At 44.6% G+C, this 21,100-nt stretch overlaps 2 protein-coding genes across 6 annotated transcripts; one reads left to right on the forward strand and one right to left on the reverse strand.

Annotated features, from left to right (window-relative positions):
* Positions 1-212: 212 nt before the first annotated feature.
* LOC144115946 (uncharacterized) lies at positions 213-9,302 on the reverse strand. The gene is made up of 4 exons (XM_077650583.1): positions 8,931-9,302; positions 8,085-8,178; positions 6,106-6,823; positions 213-351 (listed from the first exon to the last, which is right to left on the reverse strand). Exons 1-4 carry the CDS (start codon positions 9,081-9,083, stop codon positions 213-215), a joined length of 1,104 nt encoding a protein of 367 aa, XP_077506709.1. The 5' UTR covers positions 9,084-9,302.
* Positions 9,303-9,433: 131 nt separating this feature from the next.
* On the forward strand, positions 9,434-19,242 carry LOC144114691 (uncharacterized). Of its 5 annotated transcripts, none has more exons than XM_077648578.1 (3): positions 9,434-15,291; positions 16,982-17,197; positions 17,774-19,242. In XM_077648578.1, exon 1 carries the CDS (start codon positions 9,749-9,751, stop codon positions 10,649-10,651), a length of 903 nt encoding a protein of 300 aa, XP_077504704.1. In that variant the 5' UTR covers positions 9,434-9,748; the 3' UTR covers positions 10,652-15,291; positions 16,982-17,197; positions 17,774-19,242. The 5 variants fall into 5 exon arrangements, with proteins under 5 accessions (XP_077504704.1, XP_077504703.1, XP_077504705.1 ...); XM_077648577.1 differs by having other exon boundaries at positions 9,434-12,664; positions 14,598-17,197; XM_077648579.1 differs by having other exon boundaries at positions 9,434-12,664.
* The last annotated feature ends 1,858 nt before the right edge of the window (positions 19,243-21,100 follow it).

Below are 21,100 nucleotides of genomic sequence, written 5' to 3' on the forward strand. Positions count from 1 at the left end.
ATAGAACATACTTGAACTCCCCAGGGACAATGTTTTTCGCGTCCCCAAACAAGTTCTACGACCCGAAGCGACGTGAATGGCTCTTGTCCCGACGGGCAGTGAGGCGGCGATCATGTCAGGATTCGCCGCATGACGTTGCCAAAAGAGAAAAAGAAGGCACTCACAAACCCCTGCATTCGTAATTTTTCTCACCATCTGAAAAAAAAATCGAGCTATTCGGCAATGTGGCCCTTGTATTTTGTGTTCCCATTTAGCCTAGCCGACAGAACGAAAGGGCGTGCCCTAGGAACCACAGAACGCGCGTGGTGGCGCGCGCCGACGCAGGTTGTTTCTACATAATGCTCAATTAACCTGTGGTTTTGTCACGATATCAGCAAGTGTTAGTCAGTGCTTTTGTTCCCTTTTGTGGATTGTAACTTTTTTTCCCGGGAAGGGCCCCACAAACACTCGGCTCCGACACAGGCTAAAAAATATGTATCTATTTTCCAATAATAATGGAGTCTTTAAATAATACGATACGAAATTTTATAGTTACAATGATTTTCTCAATCATCATACAGATGCGAAAACAAAATTAAAAAAAAGTGTATGTCGAAGGCAAATAAAAAATTTAAATTCGTATGTTCCAGTCGGAAAATTTGTAATTAAAGGGTCAACCTAGTATACTAGATCAGCCACTTCCTGTGCGCATACCAGTGCAGTGTGGAGAGAATGATCAAAGGACGTCTTATTTAGATTCGCTGCGAAGACCACCACTACATGCCGTACGTCCTTTAAAACTATTCTGTCATCAGGAGAAGAGGAATCCGACCCACCGGAGAGATAATTGAAGCCTTTGAAAAAAATTCTGCCAATCTACTACGTCAGTTATCTCAATTATTCTCACAGGCAGGGAGATGTCGCTTCCTATGAGCCTAGCTGGCCGACGTACGCGAATTTTCAGGCCTTTCGTCAGCTTCTGGTATTTTTTCTCCGTTTCAGCTCCTCCTCCGTTCATTCCTCTTTCTTCCGTACCCTTTCCTTCCTTCTCCGCCGCCACTTCCTTCGCAGTGTTCTTTTTATTTTCATTCTCGCAGCTTTTGCCTAAGTGCGTCCTCACCTCTCACAACAATCCGGCCGTCCCGCTTGATCGACTTGCTCGTGGCTGGCTTTGTGTCGCGTTGTACCACATGTGGGGGGTGCCACAAATCTTGTTCTGTATTTTTCTACTTCTTTCTTCACCGTATTTTTTATCCCCTCCCTTCAATCCGTTGCTGTGTGTTGCTTCTTGCCCTTGGGCACACTTCTCCTTGTGTCGTCTGCTCCGTTTCTCGTGCTTTGCTACTTGGAAACAGACACCCAGCATAAAACCAGGGCTCATCCATGTCTCTCTGTGCGGTGTCTTCATGTTTCCGAACTGTTTATTTATCGCTGTGTCACTCCAACTAGGCCAAATCGCCACCACTTCGCTGCAAATATACCGAAAACTTTCCGACGACCGCCCCAAACTGGGAGCGCGCCCGACCCAGGCGGCCGCGACTCTCCCAACGCATCTGCTCCGGCGGCCACCGGCGGCGCTGCCTGTTCGCCGAGAGTAGGGAGCCTACATACCTGCCGCCTGGCTTAGGGTGGTGACATCTCTCCCAGTGTTGCCGAAAACGGCCGCTAAACATGACGGGCAGCCATGTTGGTCCCCTTGAAGAGAGCATCCCCGGCTTTCAGTGGCGCGGTCGCTGGGGCGATCTACAACATTAGTTTATATTCTAGTTTATCGGCGTTTCTTTCGAAGTTAGTACCAACAGATGACGCCGTTCCGACGACATAGAGCAGTTCTCAGCGACGGTGCATTACACTCCGAACGGGTCTCTCCTCTGCGCGCGTCATCGCGCCAAAATGCAGCGCTTATCAATTACGTAAAAAGGGTTCCTCCTCACGATGAGCACTAACCGAGCTTAGGTGTTGGGCGTTCAGAATTTAATGTTATGACGGTAATCAAAAGATTACGCAGGCCCACTTTTTAATGCTTATCAATTACTTGGTTCATGCGCGGCCTGTACAGAATGTGGCCGTAGTGGCTGTGTAGCTTATGTCGGGCATAATCGCCGCAAGTGTTCTATCGTTGGATAGCTTATGTCGAGTATAATTGCACCGGACTAATTGTAGGTCTCAATTAATTACCGGTAATTAGTTAATTGTAATGTAATTGAAATTTACGCTACATCACTAAGTCGCTGGATAGCTTATGTTGAGTACAATTGCACTGAACTAATCTTGTCTTACCGACCATTAATTAGATAACCGTGATTAAAAATCAATCGTTATGCTCCATCATCAAGCTATATATCGTTGGATAGCTTATGTCGAGTATAATTCCACCGGAGTAATAGCAGGTCTTAATTACCATTATTTATTTGATTTAAAATTGAACCTAATGCTATAGCATCGTCATATATCGTTGAAAGGTCTCGATGAGTAGAATCGAAAATGTAACGGTAAACCGAGCTAACGCTGGTCTATGTAGGTTCAAAATAAAACCACGCAACAGAAGCAAAACAGTAGCACCTAATGCTTATGCATTCACAGCACGGGAAGAGACTTAAGTGCCCCAGTAGTTCTATTACCGACATCACAATGGCATTTGCGTGTGCAATGTACCATTAGTTTGTGCATTTTGCTCTTCTGTGAGCAATTACACATGCTCTACGCAATGAGCTATGCAACCCCATACTAGCACACTGTAGCTTCAGCAAAAGGTATAAACATACTTAAAAAAATTTAGGGAATCTTGAGGCTGATGTTAACAAATTAAGATCGAGTGTTGTAAGCGTCTTAGTTTTGTACAGATTGCCATTGAGTTAACATTAAAGCAGTGCTTCATTTCACATTGCCTACCATTTTTCCACGTGTGCTGAGAAACTAACTTACACAGGGTGTTCAGTAGGAGGCTCAAATGTTCAGATTGTAACATGAGACTTGCTGGAATGGAATCAGAGAAAGAGGAGCAATACAAACAATGGGACAAGTGAGAAAACCTAAAATCAAGAAACCAAATGACATTTTCAGACGCCTTCGTGTAAACATTCAAGAAGCTTCTTTTATTGCCGACACACTTCTGGCAACTGTCAATTAAAGGGGAGGTGCTCATATTCTTTCTCAAGCAAACTGACAGAATATATAAGCATCCGCAGCCAGCTAAAGTGCATATGAAATTACATTCTTCCATTATCAGCATCTGTGAAACCAGTGAAATTTTTGTACACATATCAGTCACTCCTGTAAAACATATCTGGTGCGCACACTGATGGTGTAATTGCAAACAGGCTTATTATTTTTAAACATTGACCGAAGTAAAGCAGCTTCGTTGCTCAATGAACACTTCTACATAAAACAAAATATACTGATAGCCATGAACAAATTGCATGAGTGCAGTACAGAGGACACAATAAATGGGCTAAATTAGCAGGACTAGTAATGCAAACAACTCAAATGATAATGAGAAACACCACGGCAACTCTGTGGGAGCGTATGTTTTACAGCCCCTAAATAATGCAAGGCATGGTAGTGATGCTCCAGCCACAAAAATAAGACTGTTACGCACTTCACAAAAGACTTGAAACAGTGGTTTACACATTTGCATCTAGTTCCAACACTTGCTCCTAAAAACTTCACCTTTGATGAACACACTAGTGGCACGCACTGTAAATCAGTTTGCTATTTCCAAATGCTGACTGAAGCAAAGCAGCTTCATTGGTTAGTGCACACAATCTGCAAGCAACAGCTTGCTACAGAGAGGTGACATAAAAATATGCTGAAAGACGTGAACAATTTACAGGCGAGCAAAGTACACACGACATACACAGTGAAAGTGTCAGAGTGCTATATTCGGGTACAACCCAAGGAAGTAGTGGCAGATGCCCCCCGACCGTTTCCCTCCAGCCAATAGCAGTGACCGATTTTCATGACAACGCGGTCAATCCGATTAAGCCACGGTTAACTGCCGTTCATCTGCCACTCCCAGCGATGCAACTTCCCAGCATTAAACATGGTGTCATGAAAATCGGTTGGCGCCATTGGCTGGATAGAATTCTTTAAGGACATCTCCCCTATTTTCTTGAGTTGTGTCAAACTATAGAAAAACAACGAAAGCAAGGCCAAATCATTAACTAGCTGACTGCAAGCATCTAAGCATATGATGTTACCATCCTTCTCAGAGTTCAGACCAGGTTTGTTGCGGCACATGTTTTGCTAGACATTCCATCCACCCTCTGTGCATGCTGCTGTCGTAGATGGATCCTCAGTCTTGTCCTCACATATTTTGTCAGGAGGACCTTCCCTGTCTGAGCATGATGCGTTTCACAGCAACCTAAGTTCAACTTGACAGCCTTGCACAGGGCATTCAGAATGCTAGCAAATGGGGTTTTGAGCACCATGATTTCCTTCATATCTGCAAAAGTCTTAAACTGCTCCTCACATTCTATAAGGACATTAATCACTGCTTGCGTTGGATAAATGAGGTTCTCAGAATTTTTCACGTACTCTTTAAGCTTAATAAGATTGCTATACTGATTTGTAGCATCTCCAACAAGGGCATTTTTGCAGTCACTACAGTTACCAATGGACTTCATGACAGACTTGACCAGGAATCCTCCTAGATAAGCAAGAATGTCACATTCTGCTTCTGTGAGAGCACACACAAACAGGTTTTCTAGCTCTTCAGGCTCTTGGTTTTGTCCTTCATGTCTCTGGATAGTTGGGTCAAGGAGGTCAGCTAGATGCAAGCTGTCATCAACCTCGTAGCTAGAATTTGTAGGTGTGTGCATGAACTGTCCAACACAAATCAGCTTCAGTGCACACTTAACGTCGTATGCACTAGGGACCGGCTTCTTGAGTCTCAACACAGAGAATATGTTTTCGAGACAATCTTGTACGAGCCGGCCAAGAAGCACATACTTGTAGCTTTGGTTGTCCAAGAGGTCTTGCGACAGGCTGAGAGCAACAGTGGTCGATGCCAGAAGGCCAGCTTGTGAAGGCTTCCAATGTGCCGTTGCTCCCATTTTCATTTGACGGAAAGTGCTGCACGTCAGTTCCAAAAGCGCAGTGGCCTCTTTATGCTTTGAAGGATCTATATCGCTCAGAGCAACAACCGGATGTCTGGCCGACATAAGGGTGTACCACCTGCTCACGAGGTTAAAAAACCACGCTGTAGCCTCTGCTTCGGGGGGCAAAATTTTTTGTTGGATTAAATATCGGATAGCAGCAGGAGCCTCACGGAACAATTGCACAGCAATGTTCACTTTCATGGTAGTGAAATGTCCACTGCTGATGTGGATTTCCGACAGCCTATTTGCAATCTTCAGCTCACTTTGACAGTCGTACTTCAACACTGCTTCAACATGCTCCACCTTGACAGTGCCAGAAGGAAGACTTTGTTCCTTAACAGTTTCTTCACCCAGAGTGAATTCTCCCACTCGGAGTAGTTGGGCACGGATGTTCTTCAAGACGTGGGCGGGGTCAGCCATAAAGAATAGTTGCCTGCCACGGAGGTGCGGGTGCGGAATACTGCAGACAGTCTGTGAGTTTCTGTGGTTGGACAAGCCAAGCAGGCGCCAAACTGCACGGTTGGCAGCTCCCATGTCACTTGTGACAACAAGCACTCTAAGCGAGATTTGAAAACAAAGCTCAATCAAGTGGAACACAATGTCCTTCAAAATAGAGCCATCTATCGACCTTCCAGTGAAGTGATAGGCGATAACCTGTTTCCACCTCGTGTTCACGCCACCAACCATGAACACAAGAGCATGGTTGGCAACATCTGTAGCGGACTCCGGCAATGTAGTGCTCCCAAAAAAGCAATCAAGCGAGCGATCGTGGTCAAATCCTTGGGAGATTTCCATCTCATCCATGAAGAGCACACAGTCTTTTTCTATGTCTTGCATTGTGGCTACTTTGGATTTCAGGACATTAAAAACTTCATGAAGAACTCCAGGCAAAAATTTAATATTTTGAAGCCTTCGTATTAATGTCCTATTGCATGGCAGTGGATATGATAATGATCTTAATAATTCATAGCCTGCTGTTCCACATGCGTGCTTTATTTGAAGGGCCTCTCGAATAGTCTTCTCAGACCACTTAAGGCCCTTCGTAGTTTTCACCGTCAAAGCCCTTCTCTGGTCGTGTTTGAGGAACGGTAATTGTTCCAAGGTTATCATTTTTTGTTGTGGCGACTGTGACTTCTTTACAAGACTGCGCAGTTTTCTCTTTGTTTGCTCGTGAAGCCTCTGTAGGTTTCTGTACTTTTGGGCCAAGTCCTTATTTCTCTTTCTCAGCTCAGCATTCTGTCTTTGAAGAGACAAGTCAGTTGAAGCCGTACTTGAACCAAGTGTGAATGCAGCTTGAGGTATTTCTTTACTTGATCGCTCATTACTATGCTGTGACCTTTCAGCGCTTAAGGATTCGGCCTCCATGGGTGAAGCTGCGGGCAGAGGAAGTCGACTTGCATCAGTGGAATCTTCCCCACTGGCTTTATCTGTTCTCAGAAAGGAATGGGCAACGCTCTCTGCATAGATAACAGTGTCGACAGCTTTGGGCGGCAGCAAGGTGGTTGTTAAAGGTAGATCATACCCTGGTACCTGAGCACATTGTAGTGGACTGACAGTGTCCTGGGAACTCATGCTGTCACTCACAGCCGAGTCTTGTGTTTGTTCGGCTGTTGATGCGAAGACAGGCTCTAGAGCAGCACTACCACATGGTTCATTTCCGGTGGGGTCAAGTACTGGGCTTTGCGTTGGCGTGGCCGGACGAAAGCAAGACCGCTTCTTCGGAGGCTTCCGGTGTTTCGGGATGGCTGAAATAAAAAATTCAGTCAATAGGGTAGCACTACACTCAAGAACTGCAGAAATTCTGCATTTACAGAAGAGCAACCTAGTACCTGCATAAAACTTCCAAATAAACTTCAGGAGTAGTAATATCAGTTGGGTTTTAAGACCCCAAAGCTGTACTGGGGGGCTTTAGATTTCTTACCGCCAGTGCATATTTAACAGCGTCGGAAAGCATGCTACAACTGGCAATGATTCAGTCGTGCAAAATTGTGCTCAACAGCAGGTTGTGTTAGCAGCTGAGGTACCATTGATGCAACTAGAATTACTAATCGTCCTGAATTTTGCCATTTTAGCTTCTGTGCCAGGTGACATAGAACAAATGAGACAGCACAGTATGCAGTCTGCTTTAGGATATTTGTTTGATTCTAGACGCCCCCTTTCTCGCAGGCGTCGGGTGAATTATAAAGAAAAAACGATGCTATACAAAGTATAAACACACTATAGGTGGCCTTGTGCTCTTTGAATACAAGGCTATATCTGTGTGTTACGTTTTGGATCTTAGTATCATATATATGAGTGCATTCAATGTGTAGAGAAGATAAACAGTAGTCCCTTAGGGAAGCAGTGGGTGTTCAAGAAAAGCAAATATAGTAGGGGTAGGCAGAGAGTTAGGTGGCAAAAGTTTTGTTTAGTGCCATACTTTATACCTTTATGGCTTACACGGAAGATTTCAATTGTCATTCATTCATTTTTTTTTTCAATCTACAGTGAAAAATGAGCCAGAGGTAATGCAGAAGCCGTTAAAACACGGCTTAAGGTGATTTTATGTTTGAAGGTGCTGTTCGAATGCATGATCCTACAATAACGTGCAATATACATATTTTTTTATGCCCGCGATTTAGTTTTACAAGAAATGAATTGCATGGATCCCAACAAATTTCTAGCTAGGGATCTAGATGCTGATGCAAACATGCGCTGTAGGAATGCTTGGATATAAAAGCCATATCAATAGACCAAGAAGTTTGTGTGGATAATGTGGCCACAGATGGCACAGGAACCGGTTAAAGGGAAGTCAGTAGGATAGGCTTCGTCCTGCTATGGACCTTGAAATGCTGATGGTGATGAACCTTTCTTTGCAGCCTTCTAAAAGCAGATGAGCGCACATTTTTGAGCTTGCACAAAGCAACCACAGCACTACCGTATACGTGTAGACAAATTTCTTTGCAAACATTTCATATGAATGAGGCAGAGTTGTATTTAAGAGATGGATCAAAATTAGAAGCTTACCTCGATAAGTAAAAAGTGTGGGAACCGCATCTGGCCTTAGCTTCTTTAAGCCATCCTGTCTGTTTTGCTCGAAACTTGTTTCTTCAAAATGTGCCTGAAATGAATGGCAGCAAGTACTTCATAAGCATCAAGAAGTATATTCATACCTGCACATAACTGTGACAAATGCTGCAAACCGGAACATGACTAGCGTTACAACTACAGAGCTGTTTCTACCTGCTGTAATGTTTTCACATGCTGTCTTTTACCAGGCTATAGTGCCAAGCTAAAAAAACTGGATAAGGGCTTCCTAAAGGCTTCATATGCATGCCAGTAACCGGGCATATACAAAATGTGTTCTTTTAGTCTGATCTTGGGTTTCCAATCTTCTTCTACCGAATAGCGTCGTACAGCAGAACGGTGCCTAGATAACCAGACCTGACTGAAAATAAGTTCCTCCGACCACAGCGCTCACGAAACAGCGAACGCGTACAATGTCAGAGAGATGTAGAAATTTATTTTCACTACCTCAGTCATGTTCTCTGACATGAGTCTTGGCGCATGTATTACAGCGCAAACAAGGAAGCGGGCGCCAATATATCGTGAGTGCACTCGCGTGAGAATTACAGTCAGCGAGGGCGAATGCGAACCGTTGCTTCTCGCCCTTGGTGCTCGAGACACGCCGCCAGCGCATCTAAAAACTAACGAGAAGATTGCACCCACGCCCGCAATGCGTAGCCTGTTATCAAACCCACGCCGCGCACGCCGTTCGAGGCGGCCGTGGTTTAATTATCGTAAACGTGAAGCACAGTACACCAAACATAACAAGCGAGCAGGTAACAAAAGAGAAAAAGGTACGGTACTCACAGAACATATGCGAGAAGCAGCAGTGGGTTCCCAGCAGTCTCGCTTTACTTGTGCCAGCCAACGTTTTCTTCGGTTGGAGTCAGCCGGGAAACGAAACATCCGTGTGCCCTTCCTGCAGTGGTTCGAGCACTGCGGAACGCAACACCCGGGCATTGCTGCTGCGTAAGCTTCCTGGCGCACTTAGTGCAACAACCGACAACATATGACTGTCCCACTCAACGAGGAACGGCGATGAAGACGCAACTGCTGCAGCAGCTAATGCGCGCCTATGCACGGCGGGGACCAAGATGGCGCGGCGTCTTCCCGTAACCATGACAACACACGCGCTGGCAACATGGGTCTTAGCGGGAGGCGGCATGTGCTGTGTCAAAGGAAGTCACCACCCTAAGCCGGGAGGGGGCGCGACATGTAGGCTCCCTAGCCGAGAGTGCTGCCCCCTGGTTTCCTGCAGGAAATAACGCCGGCCATTGGCGACCAGCAGTTTTCATCGGATGTCAATCCAATCCAGTCCCAGAGAGGTTTAACAAAGGAAGCACGTGCGTTGTTGTGCGTGGTGAATAATAATTGGTTTTTGGGGGAGAATGTTTTGGTCGGATTTTCCCCGCCGGTTGCAAACCCTCCTGTGCATGGGCATTCAAGATGAGCAAAGATGAGTCCATTTAAAGCGGAAGCTTCGTTCACAAAACGTCAGTGCTAGCAGTCGCTCGTCGCCCGTTTCCGAAGGCAGTCCGTCCGTTCCCAGCGTTCGCGTCCGGCACCATGGCTCGCACCAAGCAAGCCTAGGCCTATCGTGGAGGTGGTGAGTGGGCGCTGCAGGCATGTCACCGCCTGTGCAGCGGCTTCGACCGCACACGTTTTTCGGCCACGTGCCGCAAGGCGTGTGCAATGTTGATATTTGCAAAGAGCTTGTGACGAGATTTTCGAAGAATGAGTTGAGCGGCATGCAGGACTTTGGAGGTGGCCGATTTAAGGTCACTTTCAGGTCCAAGCCTGCCGTTCAGCGATTTCTCTCGAACCCCATAATCGAGGTGCGAGGCACCGCGGTGCGCTTTGCGTACCGCGGGACGCTGAGCACCATTGTCCGAGTTTTTGGTTTCCCAGTGGACATCGACGTCTCGGAGCTGCGCGGAGCACTGGAGCAGTATGGACCCGTCGAGAACATCGCCCTGGAATACGTGCCTGGCTTTGACAGCGTGCCGAGTGGAACCAGGCGTGCGCGGATGGAGATGAAGTCCGCGCTGCTTAATTTCCTGCAGGGGGCCGAGTCCACGGTGCAGTGCAAGTACGGGGGTGTCGCACGTGTCTGCCGGCGCTGTGGTTCTCGCGACCACGTGCGTTCGACGTGCCTTTGTGCGCGCGCTGCGGCGTGTTCGGCCACGCCACGTGCGAGCTGCCCTGTCCCCAGTGCGGCGGCGACCACGCTGTCGCGAAATGCGAGACGCGCACCTTCGCGTCTGTTGCGAAGCGTGCGATGGTTGCCGCTGCTGCATCGCAGGTTCCCGTCGCGCCAGAAAATAACTCGGATCCTGTTGCCGCCACCCAGGCTGCAGTCTCCAGCGAGGAGCCGGCCAGCCCGCATGAGCCGGTGCAACACGTGGACGAGGAGAGCGAGCCTACCACCCCGCCGGGCGCGGAGGAAGCGCAGACGGCGTGATGCGCAGCGCGAGCCTTCTCTCACAGGGGACGACTCCGCGCAGTCCGAGGACGAGGCGAGCCGCTGATGCGAGTCCTGCGGTGCCATCACCAACTGAGACTGCAGCATCCTGAGCGACACCACATGCAGCTCGAACTCGGATGAAGACGAGGATAGCGGGGCAGCCGCCTCGCGACCGTAACCGCCCTTATGGCGCGTTGCGGCCCTTCTCCGGGTAGGACCTTCGCCCCAAAACAAAAACTCTCCCCCCATTTATGGAGGGTGAGGGGGCCTTGCCGGGGGTGTCGGATGGATGATGATGAGTTGATGGATTATGTGTGACCCAGGGACGAGGCACTGTACAGTGCCAACTCCCCTTCTCATCTGACAACGACAGCATGTTCGACGGAGACATTGGGCATTAGACAGGTGCTGCAAACACTGACGCCGTCCATTTGAGCGGGCATATCTGCTAGGAAAGTGGACGGTGTCGTCGTTTGCACTGCTCTAGTTGAAGCGGCAGAACAGACGCGCATAAATTAGCGGGTCGTATTTTTTACTGATAGAATTGTGTTTTAGGCACTGCACATGCTTCATTCAATACACGTGTCGCATGTCTTTTTCTTGTGGCTCCTCGAAGTTGCCGGTATTCGGTTGCGTCATTCATTTTACGAGATGTTACTACGTTGTCTCGTCGATAAAATCATGTTTGCTTCGTCGGATTGTGCAGCAGGTGTACCACTTAAGGCTATCGCATTGGCGCCAGTATAACGTGGAGAACTCTAGCTTGGGCTAGTTGGTTCATGATTCACAAAGAAAAAGGTGCGAAATACGGGGACAAAAAAGAGACAAACACGACAGGACCAACGGTCTCACTGGAGGATGAAAAAAATCTGTCCTTGACTGCAGTTAGGTTGTATTAGTAGCGAAATTACTGTCTTTTGACCTTTTCTTGGTAATTTTATTCTTTGAAGGGCAGTGCACAAAATTCCTGCACTTCAGTGCTGAATGAAGTGGGCTACAACAAGGATGTAATCAGCCTTTGGTGCAGGCCAGGCGTCAAGGACATGCATGCTTTTTGCGTCCTACGCAACGTTACAATCTCTTGTGCTCAGCATGGTCCTTCTGCTGTCAAGCGGCATGCAAACATGACAAAACATTTGGAGGCAGCAGCAAAGAAGCGAGATTCAAACGGTGTACTTCTAGTGCCCAAGACTACAAACTACAATAGATTTTTCGCAGGGAAGCCATGTGCCTCATTGCAGGATCAAGTGTGCGAAGCTTAGCCATATTTGCAATGTCAGTTGTTTCAAAGGGCATTCCCTGCTCGTGGGGTGACACAGCAACTTGCATTTATAGAAAGATGTTTCCTGACAGGGATGTGGCAAAGAATTTCACCTGTGTAAGGGCAAAGCTTTCCTTTGTCATCTCAGATGGTCTGGAGCCTCACTTCAAATCGAAAATTGTGACACTGTTGTGTCGTGCAAATCTTTTTTTCTTTGAAGATTGATAAAACACCAAAACCGGAGCAGCATGTGCAGCAGATGTTAGATATTTCTCTGAGAGTGCAACAGGTTGTAGTTGTACACTTCAACTCTTTTAACCTCGGTAGTGACAGTGGAGATATAATTGTAGACTGCATAGAGGATGCTCTAATGGAGCTACCAAAGGAAGAGCTACTTTGCTTCTTCAGTGACGGCCCCAACATCATGAAGAGTGTGAAGTCAAAACTTAAGCAAAATATTAACCCAAATCTAGTCGATGTTGAGTGCACAATGCATTTTCAAAGGGCTTGGATTTGTTTTCCTCTTATGTCGAGAAACTTGTGAGGAATGTCTACTATTACTTTAATCATCCTGTGTGTACAGAGGGCCTGAAGGAACTCCTAGAAATACTGAGACTAGTGCCTCAAGTTTTTCTCAGACGTGTCTCTAACTGCTGGCTGACATTACAGAACTCTAGCCCATATGCAAGAACGGTTCATTGCACTGAAATCCTTCTCTTTTTTTTTTTAGAGAACACTGGTAGACAGCGACCAGATGCCCAGATCCAACACAACAGACTTGCCTCGGCTTTTAGCAGCAAGACCCTTTACGCAAAGGTGTTGTTTCTAAAAGATTCTGCAGAGCTCCTGAGTGGGTTGCAGACTTTTTTCAAAGGCAGCAGCCACTCCGACATGTCCTTCATGATGAGAATCTAGCAATAGTGCACTGAGTTTTGAGCCGTGTTTTACGAAGTGATGTGTTCTGCAACAAGAGTGCAGAAGACTTGACCAAACTCATCCTGGACATTGCATCCATCTGGAAGGGACAGGCAAAAATTGGCTTTGGCACAGGGAAAGCAATGGAAGGCTCGTACTCCGCAGAGAAAAAAAATTTCAGCCTTGGAGCTCCGCAATTTTACCTTGATTGTTCAAAGGCAATGCTTCAGAAGCTCCATCTGACTGACAAAGTGATCATGCATGCAAGGGTTCTTTCCTTACAGTATGAAAATTCTGAGCAAGAGGTGTGGTCCTTGCACTATATTACGGGGTAGCTGCCTCGAGTTTTCGCTGATGATCAGGTGTCTGTCGTTGATGAATGGCACATGCTGAAGTATGATGATGACAACGGCTCCCTGCACTTGGAGGAAAGCATGGATGACTGCGAGGCAAGTTTGTTTCACCTGAAGACTATAGCAGGTGGACAGAGATAGCCCCTTTAAAAGCACTGTTTTCACTCCATGGCTTGCCAACGTAATGCTAACCGGCAATGCCAACCTAGAACGAGGCTTCAGCGAAAACAAGTACCTCCCAGATGGATGGAGCACTCTGAGCATTGCTAGTATTAATGTAACACGCCATGTTGAAAGATTCCATCTGCTCTATGATGGTGACACAAGCAAGGTTTCTCTCAGCCTTGACCTTTGGAGGAGTGTGAAGCAGTCTCGAGTGATATACACAAAAAGGATGAGCGCCGAACAAAACAGGCAAACGGAAGGCAATGGAAGATGTTCATCGAAGAACAAAAAAGAAAAATGGAAGACCAAGTGGGGCCCCGCCGTGGTGGCTCAGTGGTTAGGGCGCTCGACTACTGATCTGGAGTTCCCGGGTTCGAACCCGACCGCGGCGGCTACGTTTTTATGGAGGAAAAACGCTAAGGCGCCCGTGTGCTGTGCGATGTCAGTGCACGTTAAAGATCCCCAGGTGGTCGAAATTATTCCGGAGCCCTCCACAACGGCACCTCTTCTTCCTTTCTTCTTTCACTCCCTCCATTATCCCTTCCCTTACGGCGCTTCAGGTGTCCAACGGTTTATGAGACAGATACTGCGCCATTTCCTTTCCCCCAAAACCAAACCAACCAAGACCAAGTGGTGAGCAGCAAGGCATTGCTCACTGGTGCCGAGGAAATGATCAACTCGGGCATCAAGCAAAAAGACTTGAATAAGGCAGAAAGTGGCTGCGTGCTTTTAACAACAGGAAATGCAAACCTTGAGCAGCCACTTAATGGACTGAAGGAACAGGAGAAGTTAATATCCGAGAAGGCAAAGCATTAATTTCATGTTAATGACATCAGTACTAGATATATGCATGCTGCTAGTGAGGTTTTAGTTGTGTAAAAGTGGCTTGGTCTTGTCAAGTATCTTGTCATGGTCAAATCTAGTCTGACGCACACACTTCTAGTCTAGTCAGGTCCTTCAGTCATACTTCAACTGCATATAAATGTGCAGTATTTATACCAACCTTGTCTTATATTTTTGTGTTCTCTTGCTTGTTTCTATAAGCTTTGGATTAACCTGTTTTGCAGGTTTGCATAAATTGACCTAAGCCATGTGGGTTTCTGCAGAATTCATTGGTCACAGATTTGCAGGACTTTGCCCACTGAAGCTAAAACATTTGTACTGAACTTAGTTTTATGTATGGAACCTGAAAAAAAAAAACTCCTTTTTCTGGTTTGTAGCTTCGTCGCATTGCTGGAATTAATTTTAAATAACTGCTTTAATATTTACATCTCTTCATTTTTTGTTCTAAGAGTAAGCTTTCTTTCCTGTTACAGTGCTGGTGCTCAACAAAATGAAGATTTTTTCCCCCGTCATCTGCTCCAAATGTGGACTTTGGTGCTCAAAATGGAGTTTTCTTTCCAAGTGCCCTGCTCCAGTTTTGAATTTTCCTGCTCCAAAAAGTGCTCCGATTCTTACCTGAGCTGTTACACTCCTGCATTTGGGAGTGGTAGATTAACTTTGTCTTAATTGGCACCTTAAGGGCCAAAGGAGTGTTGAGTTTACAGTCGCTTGTATTCAACTTGTAGTTGCATGCCTAAGATTATTTGCTTGTAAGGGCTGTTTTCAGATTGCCCCAGTGCCTTAGGGCTGGTGTACACAGCCCTGGTATCTGAACTGAACAACAAGCACTGCAATGATCCAATTTCTTTCGTTATCCTGATTTATCACGTGTCCTAATTCCTATGAAAATCTGAATTCCTTTGTTCCTTGCCGATGCATTTTTGTTTCCACAGCACTGTATGACCTTGTCACAATTTGCATTTGTGGGTGAAGTCTAAAACAAAAGTGCATAACTAGTAATGAACGGAACACTTGGCCAGTGATAAAAAATGACTCTTTTTTTTTCAGATTGTAAGCCTTTGTGACATAGTCAATGAAATGGCAGTCTGCACTACGAGTCTATGAATTACTTTCGGCCAAGCAATCATTGCTTGCCTCATTTTTCACTGCAGCGCAGTGTATTCAAGTGTCTGTTGTCATGTGTATTTGCATGTTTGCTTCCCATTGTAGAAAGCTAAGCGTTTCATTTTGCACTTGAGTTTTTACATGATGATTTGCCAACTTTCTGATTTTATGTATTACCTCACATAGTGCTTGTGGCTTGTCCTTTGTGTTTTGCCCAGTGGAACCTCATACAGGAAAACCTTGGGATGTTATTAATTCAAACTGTATGACTAAATTCATTTGTGCTCCATTGAAGTGTACATATAAAACAGCCCATTAATTTGAATGTGTATTGGTTCTGCTACTGTTTATTAGAATCATATGGGTACACTCACCACAGCACTGCACCTATAAGGTCTCGCCCGTTCTTTGGAGATGTGAAGAAAGTAACGACAGTGTTGCGAGGCTGAAGGATGGGAGTGGCTTTACAGCAGCGGCAGTTAAGGGGCATGATGTGTCAGCAGCGATCTCCAAGGCTTCAGTATCTTGCTTCATTAACTGTTGCTGTAAGCGGACAGGTGGGGGAGAAAAACGGCAATTTTTTTTCGAAAAATAGTATTTTTGGTTTTTGTTTCTTTTATGTGCAGGCCTTTTTCTTTCAGTTCCAACAATACCAGCGCCGAATATAGATGCAAAATCAGTTGAAACAATGTAAACATGCCAAGTGGTCGAAAAACGAGCACAATTAGCTATACTTCCACGACAGCAGCAAATTTCAAATTGTTGCGCTTCCACTGTGAAGCTGTGGGAAGTAAAGGAAGCCTTATAGTTTCTGGCTCATCCTTTTGCAGTTTTATAGCTCGAAAACAAAAAAAAAATTGAAAATGCACTTTTATGTTTCCAGAATCTGTATTGCCAGTTCTTTTAAAATAACTTGGGATGCATTTTTCTGTATCATTTTCATGCAACCACAGTGCTTGTGCGTGACATCACAGACAGCGCGACAGATTTTCGGCCTGTATTTCAAAACCTGGGCCACACAATGTATTGATTTGTTTGGTATTTCCTTATGTGTGCTCGCACTTCTTTAGTAACTTTATACGGAGGATACCTGAACGAGCATTTTGAAAGGTTAATTGCATCGTGTATGCAGTGTTTACTTGATATGTCCTGAACTATGAATACTGGAGTTTCTTGTTATTATAAATGTGCTTTCGTGCGCAGTGTTCAACTTTTGAATTATGGGCAAATTAGGCTTCAAGACATGATCTGTCATCTAAGCAGTTATCAAACCTTTTCCTTGAGTATTTGCTTACTGTATTATTATTCATCTTCCAGTGCTTGCTGTTTTGCTCCCTATGATTTGCTCCCTTTCAATTTTTTTTCCTTGTGGTCCATGTGATTGCAATACATATTGTTGCTTCAAGATAAAGATTTTAGAGGAAGTGGGACATATTCTGCTGTATTCATTTCTTTTGTCTGTGTGTGTGAACAGCAGTCAGAAATTATGCAGGGGTTGAAAATATTGCGATGCAATCACCTATCCTTTTGCAATAATAGTCCATGACAGTTAATGCTCATGTGAATTACATGTTGACTTCAAAACAGATTTGTTTATGGTCTGGCTTTGATACACTGATTATGGGATCATTTTTGTCAAATATTAGGACACCTGCTTGAAAGACCTGCATCACTGATTTGTCTAGCTTCTAAAGTGCTCCAAATCAGTAAAGTGTATCCCTGTTTAGAAAACATGGTTTTAAACATTGTGCAGGCTCGATCGGCCCTGGGAGTGCTAGCAGTCCAAAGAAATCACAAGCGGACCAGCAATGGTTCCTGTGCCTTAAGTGCAGCTATGTCACAGCGGTTTACTCCAACTTCAAGACCCACCTGAGAACACACAGCAAGGCAGACCCTTATGAGTGCAGAATTTGCATGAAGACCTTCACTAGGAAGCGGCAGCTGTTGGATCACATTCACGCTCATTCAGGCGAGAGACCATTTGTGTGCATTCAGCTTTTGAATTATGGGCAAATTAGGCTTCGAGACATGATCTGTCATCTAAACAGTTATCAAACCTTTTCTTTGAGTTATTTGCTTACTGTATTATTCTCTATCTTCCAGTGCTTGCTGTTTTGCTCCCTATGATTTGTTGACCCTACCTTTCAATTTTTTTTCCTTGTGGTCTATGTGATTACAATACATATTGTTGCTTCAAGATAAAGATTTTAGAGGAAGTGGGACATATTCTGCTGTATTCATTTCTTTTGTCTGTGTGTGTGAACAGCAGTCAGAAATTATGCAGGGGTTGAAAATATTGCGATGCAATCACCTATCCTTTTGCAATAATAGTCCATGACAGTTAATGCTCATGTGAATTACATGTTGACTTCAAAACAGATTTGTTTATGGTCTGGCTTTGATACACTGATTATGGGATCATTTTTGTCAAATATTAGGACACCTGCTTGAAAGACCTGCATCATTGATTTGTCTAGCTTCTAAAGTGCTCCAAATCAGTAAAGTGTATCCCTGTTTAGAAAACATGGTTTTAAACATTGTGCAGGCTCGATTGGCCCTGGGAGTGCTAGCAGTCCAAAGAAATCGCAAGTGGACAAGCAATGGTTCACGTGCTTCAAGTGCAGCTTTATCACAGAAGTGCACTCCAACTTGAGACACACCTGAGAACACACACCGGGGCAGACCCTTTCCTGTGCATAGTTTGTGCCAAGACCTTTACTACGGAGCGGAAGCTGTTGGAACATCTTCATGTTCATTAGGGCAAGAGACCATTTGAGTGCGTGCATTGAAGCAAGAGCTTCATCAGGAAGGCCCATATGATCAGCCAAGCCATTCCAGTGCACTCACTGCAGCAACAGCTTCACCGAGCACTCCAGTATGGCGAAACACATTCGCACCCACACAGGGGACAAGCCATTCCAGTGCCCTCATTCCAGCAAGAGCTTCACCCAGAAGTTCAATATGATACACATTCGTACCCACACAGGCGAGAGGCCATACCAGTGCAACCTATGCCCCATGGCTTTTGCACGAGCTACATGTGAAAACCCACAAGAAGTGGGCCATGGTATATTTCAGTTTCATTTCAGGTTTTTTTATGAGTCTACCTACTGCATTATTGGAATCACTCTTAAAACTGTGTCGTCTTATAAATATCTGGGTGTTCATGTCTCTTCTAACCTGTCTTGGAAACCTCATGTTGACTACATTATAAATAACGCAAACCGCATCCTTGGATACCTTCGCAGAAATTTTTCATGTGCACCAAGTTCATTAAAGCTACTACTTTACAAAACTTTGGTCCGCTCTAAATTGGAATATGCTTCATCGGTTTGGAACCCTGGGGTCGAATCTCTCATTTCTGACTTAGAATCAGTTCAAAACCGGGGTTGTCATTTCATACTTTCCAACTATCATCGTACTAGTAGTGTAACTGCCATGAAAGCTAACCTTTCCCTCCCGCTTCTTTCCCATCGCAGGTCAATAGCTTCATTATGTACTTTTCACAAAATTTATAATCCTTATCTTAAAGAGAGGTTGTTAAAAAGACCATCGTATATTTCAGCACGCATTGATCACCGCCACAAAGTTTGGATCCCTCCTTGTCGCACGAGATGTTTTCACGATTCATTCATACCCAGAACTTGTGTCAGCTGGAATCACCTTCCCCACGATATTGCTGAAATTACTGATACTGTTGCCTTTCGTAACACTGTTACTAACTTTATATAAGTGTTTTATTTTATTAGGTGCTGTTTTCTTTTGTGGTTTGTTTTGTGTAATGCTGCCTTTTGCTAGTGCTGTTATTGATATTAAACCAGTGTGTGCTGTAACTATATTCAAATTTTTTAGCTGCTGTTTTGTTTTTTGTACTTGTATGTTATTCCCACTCCCCTCTGTAACGCCTAACGGCACTGAGGGTAAATAAATGAAATTTGCTTTTCTGTATGAAAATGGGGTTCTGTAAATGTGTATTTCTAAATTTATTTCTAAATAAATGGATTTCTAAATTTCTGTTGTGACATGGTGCTTTATTTTGACACAGCTTGCCATCTTCACGATCTTCATTCTAACCTTGATACTAACTTACAAACTGATGCCATCTTTTTAGACCTTGCCAAAGCATTCGATAAGGTACCTCATCGTCTACTCTTAAAACTTTCCAGACTAAACTTGCATCGAGAAGTTATTGCTTGGTTAAAAGAATTCCTCACACATCGTTCACAGTCCGTTACTATTAACTACTCTAACCATCTACCGGTAACATCGGGCGTTCCTCGGGAAACTCCCTTGGCCCCCTCCTATTCTTAATTTATATTAACGATCTGCCAGAAAACTTATCATGTCATGTCTGTCCGCCGACGATTGTTATTTATACCCCAATTACTAATACCGCTGATCAAGAATCCCTCCAGGATTATCAACCGCATTCAATCAAGGTGCAGTCGCTGGTTGATGATTCTTAATCCCAATAAATGCAAGCTCATGTGTTTCCATCATCGTCGCAACCCACATTTATTTATAAGATTTCTTATTCTCCTGTCGAACTTGTCCCGTCGTATACTTACCTCGGCATCACTATCAGTGATAACTTATCATGGCACGAGCAAGTAACAAAGCTAATATCTGCAAATAAAAAACTAGGCTCTGAAAAGTCATCTTCACGACACCCCTCAAAATGTAACGCTACTTGCTTACAAATAATTAATGAGGCCAAAACTTGAGTATGCATCCGCCATCTGGAATCCACAGCAAGCTTACCTCATTGATTCATTAGAAGCCGTGCATAACAGAGCCACCCGTTTCATTCACCGCTCATACTCATCCTATATTAGTGTTTCATCTCTCAAGCTACAGTCCCAATTATAGTCTTTCCCTCCGTCGCCGTGTTTCTAGCCTGTGCCTATTTCACAAATTTTATTATTCCCAGCTCAAACAGCAGCCATACATCTGTGCACCGCCATCATGCACGTCTCACCGCATTGGTCATCCGCTGAAAGTTTTACGCCAACGTGCCCGTACGACATTTTCCAAGTCATTTTTTCTCCGAACAGCAAGCGACGAACGACCTTCCCCATGAAATTGCAGCCATCACCTGTCCATCAACCTTCCTAGAAAAAATTACATCCCACCTGTCAACATGAAAAAATGTTTTGCTTCATGTTAACCCCACCCCTTATGTAAAACCCCCTACAGGGGGTCTTTAAGGAAATAAAAATGAAATCAAATATTTTTAGACACTGACAGAGAGTACTATATCTTTGCAGGACCATTCTTAATGATGTTGTTGCTGCTTTGCAACACAAAAGTAGCATGCTTCACCAATCACTATTCTTTGCTTGTTCACTTCTGCATGAAATAAAGTACAATTTTTCTGGAACATTTTTACATTATGATCTTTTAATAGCCTTAACAAAAATTGCATGCTGGTACCGCACCTATTTATGAACATGACGTCTACAGTTCAATGAAGGCCACCATACCATCAGTAGGCGTTGCAATGTTGGCAAAAGTCTGAAAGGACACTGAGGACAAGTCGAAGTTGCTCTGTAACAATACATTACCACATACCAATAAGAAAAGGCCTGTCCGTAATGAGAACAAAGCTCATGTACAGCTCATAGAATATTTGATCAAAGAAGCACTTGAAGTGCGCAAGATTACTGTGGTGAACTGCATTGGCAAGAAGGCTATTACAGTCCTTGACTAAGTGAAAGAAAAAAAATGGAACACTTAAGATGCGCAGTGGTGTGTGAAGATTGGTGTGTTTTCCAGCACGATTAAGACAGTTTGAAACATGGTAAGCACATCATGAACAGAAAGTGTTCATCACAAATATAATGGTACAACAGGTTACAAAATGAGGAAATTG

Source organism: Amblyomma americanum, chromosome 1, assembly GCF_052857255.1.
Source record: "Amblyomma americanum isolate KBUSLIRL-KWMA chromosome 1, ASM5285725v1, whole genome shotgun sequence".
Taxonomy (NCBI): domain Eukaryota; kingdom Metazoa; phylum Arthropoda; class Arachnida; order Ixodida; family Ixodidae; genus Amblyomma; species Amblyomma americanum.